General features: G+C 34.5%; 1 protein-coding gene across 1 annotated transcript in view; it reads right to left on the reverse strand.

The window, feature by feature from the left end:
- Window positions 1-6,000, reverse strand: part of LOC148938359 (uncharacterized) — a 72,357-nt gene that overhangs the window by 16,342 nt on the left and 50,015 nt on the right. The window contains exon 7 of the mRNA XM_089107849.1: window positions 1,128-1,260. Coding sequence (XP_088963975.1) covers window positions 1,128-1,260 — 133 coding nt within the window. The remainder of the gene's footprint in view (window positions 1-1,127; window positions 1,261-6,000) is intronic.

The following is a 6,000-nucleotide window of genomic DNA, read 5'->3' on the forward strand; positions in this document are numbered from 1 at the left end:
GAGAGGGGTGTTAGTTGCCCTCCAATCACTTTTGACCATAAAAAGGGCACAAGCCCTTACAATTTCCAATCGAATGAGCCTTTTTCCAAGTTTCTAAAAAAACTCCATCGATGCGCAGTGCCATGGTTTAAAACCAGAAAACAAATAATACATTGTGGCTACATCGTCCTTTACTTAGGCAGCGCTTTTGCGCTGCCTATGATAACATCAGTAGAATCTTTAGGCAATTTGGCCACAGAGTTGACAAATGCTGGCTGAGGCTCAAGGAACGATTCGCAAAAACATACTATTGTGAAAGATCATTATTCAGAGGTTTTGTTCAGATGCAGGTTGAGAAGGAACGTCTGGTCCTGCTGCAAGTACAAGTAAGTAAGGAAGACATGGTGCGAGTTTGGTCTCCACAATTTGTATAGAAGCTTCCTAAGGTGCAGAATCCTTATAGCCCTTATTACACAAACTAGGAAGGGTATTAAAGGGTACTAATTCAGTGATAATATACTGTATTTATTACATTAAACTCTATGTATCTATCACACTTTGTAACAAATAGTGTCAGTTGATGATATCAAATCGTTTTTTCCTATCACTTTTTAGGAACATCTTCGGCCCGTTCGCATCAACAAGAAGAGCGTATGAAAGTATAAATTTATCTAATAACTGGAAGTTAAACTTAATCGTGAAGAATAGGAATCGTGGGAGGGAAGGAACTGAACGAGAAAAATTAGAAATTTAAAGAGCCATTTGGAACTCTAAGACAAACAAAAATAAAGTCATATAAGAATTTAACCTAAGACAAACAGAAATTACTATCAATGAATTCGCAAAGCCCAACATAAAGAGAAACTATAATAATATTGAATAATAAAAAGTACTGCTATATATGAATAAATCAATCAAAGACTGAACAGAAATTGAAATGAATAATCAAGTCATACTTACAAGGAAAAGAAATTACCACCCACACAACCTGAGCTAGCACCCCATAAACCTTCTAAAAGGCAGAATACATTTGAATTTACTGAAAAGCAAATATATTTAACTCAATCATCAACCCAAGCATCGAAGGCGCGATTTTAGTGAGAAGTATAGTTAATCAAAAGCTCTAGTTAAAGCTGTCATAGTCATACCTATCCAATCTAGTTCATTCGTTGTTGCATTTACACTTAAATCGCCTCGGATACTTGGAACTGCTGGGGATCCCCATCCATCATCATATCCAAGAGCCAAAGAGCCAATCGAAGCGCAAGCACCAACAAAAAACTAAAATTAAAGTAGAATTTGAAAACATTTTTCTCAAATATTCAGGGTGTCTAACGAGCAAATTATACGATGATACTCCCCTCGAGTATTTTTATGCATTTTGCTGCCAGTGTTACAGACACTGGAAGTGGAGACTACAAACTTAGAATTTTAGAAGTTCAGAAAGTTTTTGTCGAATTCCTTTTTGAAAGTTCAGACTGAGGATATTGCATAATATATACAAAATTTTATATAGATACGATACGGAAAATGAACTGACAGCGCATGCATAATTCACTCAACAAAGCAGGGTCACTTTTATTTCAAGTTACTTGAATACTAGCTAACTAACTAAACTTAAAACAACATACTGCAGCATCAATGCACCCGAGGTCAAAACAGCTACCCACAATCCTCCTCAGGCCCATTCTATTTATAGGATCACTCTTTACTTCCCTGTCACCAGAAGTTCCAATTGTTATTAAATCCATCCTTATGGTTTTTTCCAAGCCCTGTTGGGGACGACCTGCTTTTCATTTGGCTCCATATAGTTTGCCAAAAAGCCGATCTTTGACAACTTCACATCTAGCTTACTGTTTGATGTGGTCGGTCAAACGAGTACCTAAGACTATCTTCAGACACATCCTCTGAGAAATATTTAATAAATCCGCCCCTGCATTTAGAAGTACCCAGGTTTGAGAGCCCTCCACGACTGTCACTACCGCAGCCTATATTTTTAGAATCTTATTTCGCACGCTAATGTTCTATTCTTCCGAAAAATTTCAATTTTGAGCCAACACCCAGGATTTCAGCAATCCCACTTTTTACATATTCAACACATCCACCAAATTCACAAATAAACCCAGGTAAGTGAGGTAAGTAGTAACCGTCCAATTACTTGAAAACTTACATTCAAACTTACGCCTGAGGCAAAGATATGTGTGTAAGTTTTCAAGTAATTGGGTTACCAGGGTCATTTGCAAAGAGGTATCATTTCTATAGAAGGTATAGTAATTTGAAATATCATATGGAATTTGCTTGAAGGTATATACTTTGCGCACACTTTGTCAAGATGATTTACGCAATTTCAAAGTTCAGTGTCTTTTTTAAGTGCTAAACCAAAAACCGATGTGTGTGATTCTATAAGACTGGTTTTGTTTCATGGGTTCATTAATATACGAACTCAGGCTGTTTAAAGGGGTCATTACGTTTTTAGTTTACGAGATTTGCGAATTTGTTTTTTCCGAAAAGATATTTGAGTAAAGGTATTGCGAAGGTTTGACATTGTGACTTGACCTAGCTTTACCTCGCCGATGTGGTCTGTATGATACATAAGTAACATTTGAAAAATATTGTCAATTTAAAAATATATGGCTGAAGGGTGTTGAGGGGGCGGGGTTGCATGGAGGGGTGAGTTGCACGATGCTTCAAAGGTATTGCGATGGTTAAGAATGTAAGGTATGAAATTTGCCCATTGTTAGCATTGGAAAGTATAGCCTACGGATTTTTTTTTTTGTTGTGGGCGGGAGATTTTCCGCAGGGGGCGATATTTCACAGGAAGGACTTTCCGTAGGGAGGGAAGTTCCCGGGGGGTAAACTTTCCAGAGGACATTTTACACAGGGGATTTTGCCAGATTTCATTGTACTTTCCAGGATTTGTCGAACTTTCTCTTTGGCGACTCAATTTTACCCTTGGATATCGCCCAGCGGAAGGGGAATGGGGAAATCGTCCGCTGGGGTGATATCGTCGGGGGGGTTTTTCGGAGTGTGATGGGGTTTTGTCTGCATAATTAACTCGCCGGGGTATACTTGGTCAGGGGATTCGTTGTCGGGGGGTCGGGGTAGCGGTCCATGACACATTGGCAGTGGCGTCCGGCGATCGGGACTGATTTTAAAAAAAATCACAGACGAAGATAACAAACAACCCGATCTCACTTGACAGTGGTATTAGGAGAAGAGCACAGTCATCCGTGGGATAATTACAAGGTCCGGTTTAAAGTTTCCTTGACCCTTTACGTTTTGGCAGGTCACGGGAAGGGGGGTGTTGACCGGACACAGGGATGCCCGGTCAAGGGCGGTCTAGGTTCGGGGAGTAAAGTACATGGAAGAGGGGGGGAGTTCTCGACAGTATCTGAAAATCTATCTGAAATCTAATAAAAATTATATACAACGGGTATTAACTATAAATATAAACTCATAATAAGAAATTAAATATGTCCGTTCATTAGTGGTATCCCCCCATCAAAATTCCATCTATTATTAATATCAAGAGTTAAACCCATGTTATTTAATCACGACTCGCCTGACCCAGAAGGCCATGACATGAGAGTAACAAGAATGCTCTACCTACTAATGTTTCTACTTAATTTTATTTGAAAAATTGCTACGTATATAATGTATTAACGCTTAACCAAAAGAGACCAATTATGATGAGAATTAAAAATTGTTTTCTGTTCAGTTTGTTCCATAATATTTTTCATTTTTTAAGTTAAAAAAATGGAAATGGAGGAAAAAATCATTCTTCAAAATAAGACCAAGAGATCTTACATACATACATAGAGGTCTAAGGGAAGTTATTACTGATGTGATCATATATCTCGTCGTGTAGACTGAGATTTTTACCATCGGAACCATTGTTTACTAAAATAATTCTCGCTCATGTTACATCCGCGATTCATCAAACTTTTTTATTTACTAGATCCACGGGTTTTGACAAATCGATAAATTTCTCTATATTATCATAAGAAGAAATAGAGAATTTTTTAAATTTAAGAAACTTATACATATATATTTAATATTATAAAACAAAAAATAGGAACGCTCAGGTACATTAATGGTTTTGGAAGGGTCACTACTTTTATCTGAATCATGTTTCTTATGAAAAAAAGGAGGGTTTCCAGGGGGTGCTGTGGTCCGAGTGAACTTTTACCACTTTTTTTTTCCGAAACACGTAGATAACATTTATATCAAATTGTAGATCGTTTGTCTGAGGGAGTTTCTACTCAAATTTTAAAATTAAATATGTGTAGTAGGTTATATTATGTAATAAACTATATAAATCAAGGTTCATACAACTATTGTACTTTTTTCTTTTTGTAAGATGCTAAGGATGGTGTACGGGGCGTTCATGGCACTGAGGAGGGGGGGTGTCCAATTTTTTTTTTCCGTACCAGATCTAGAAAGATTAAAATAATTTTTATTTATTTAGTCTGTTTTATTTAATCATCAAATTTTTAAATTTAAAAATTATTTTATTTTTATTTGATTTCATGGAATATTTAAATAAATTATACACAAACTTTTTGAAGTGGTGCATAAAGACTGAGGATCATTATTTTTGTCATTACTAAATAATAAATTAGGAAGTAGTTTTAACAATTTTTTTTTTCAGTTCCCGATATATATAAAAATAATTATTTATTATGACTAGATTATGCTGTATTTTAAAATATTAATTATTAAATTAACTATGATTGTGATTTTATATTTTTTTATATTATTATTATATTATTGATCGTCACAATTTTGTACTTTTTCATAGTTTACATATACAATTTATTTTGGACTTTGATTAATTTTAAATGAGTTAGAATGTGTCCAGGAGTGAAATGCTCAGGGGGGACCGTTTACAAATACACGTATCCAGCACTACATACAAATAACGGACTCAACTTTAGAGGGCAATTTATCTGTAAAAGAGGTGTTATTATTTACTTAATAAATTTTTCTTCTTTTTTAAGGAGAAGGAGGAAGATTTAGACACTAACAGGCTTTTTATTTTTACCTCTCTCAATAAGATCAGAAAAATAGAATAAAATTTTAAGCTTTAATAAACAATCATTATTTAAATAATATCTTTTCTTATGTATAAGAGAGTCATTATTTCATATTAAATTGTTTCTTCTTTTCTAGGAAATCCCCGAATTGACAGACCCAATGAAAAGTGCAAGGACTGATAATGCCACATTACTAAAATAATCGACGATGCATAACCCATCAGTACCTCATCACCTCCCTTCCAAACCGTTAATGCCAACGCAATCTGCCACTCATCATGAGATGCCTGACCCTGTGGGTGATCATATCGAGTTAGAAATATCATTTTTTTTGTGACTCTTAAATTTATAGGAGATATTATCATGATTTTGAGCTTTCTAATGATTCTACCACCTCTTGCTTTGACAGTTTGGACATGGGGAAAGATGAGAAAACACTAGATGACCTGAGGAGAAGAATAATACATGATATGGAGAGAAATTTTTACAAATTGCAAGTAAGATCGCATAAAAAAAGATTAAATGTGAAAGAAAAGTGAGAAGAAGATAGAAAGAAGAGACTTGGTAAAGAGTGTTATCTTTAAAGATATATATTAACATATAGTTTAAAAGACTGTGATGAAAACCCAAATAAAACTTCGAATAGTTCTAGATATAACTGTGAATATTATTATAGCTATGTTCATAGATACGGGAAATAGTTGCTATTAAAGAGAAGAAATAAGATGATATTCAAGATACTTGATATGACATTGATCCATCAAATGACATTTAGACTAAGAAGGATCTCTCTTAAGATCAAAAATTACATTATAGATATTGTTTTATGTATTTCATAAATAAATTTTCATATATTTATTATTATTTTATTGGTCTTAAGGGTCGAGGTTTGAGAATTGTAATAGACTATTTTCCTTATTTTAATATATTTATTCATATGACTACTGACTCAATACTTGGTACAAACTGATAACCAAATTCAATA

The sequence above is a fragment of the Artemia sp. Qi Xiang Cuo genome, unplaced genomic scaffold (assembly GCF_049724085.1).
Source record: "Artemia sp. Qi Xiang Cuo unplaced genomic scaffold, ASM4972408v1 HiC_scaffold_2954, whole genome shotgun sequence".
Lineage (NCBI taxonomy): Eukaryota > Metazoa > Arthropoda > Branchiopoda > Anostraca > Artemiidae > Artemia > Artemia sp. Qi Xiang Cuo.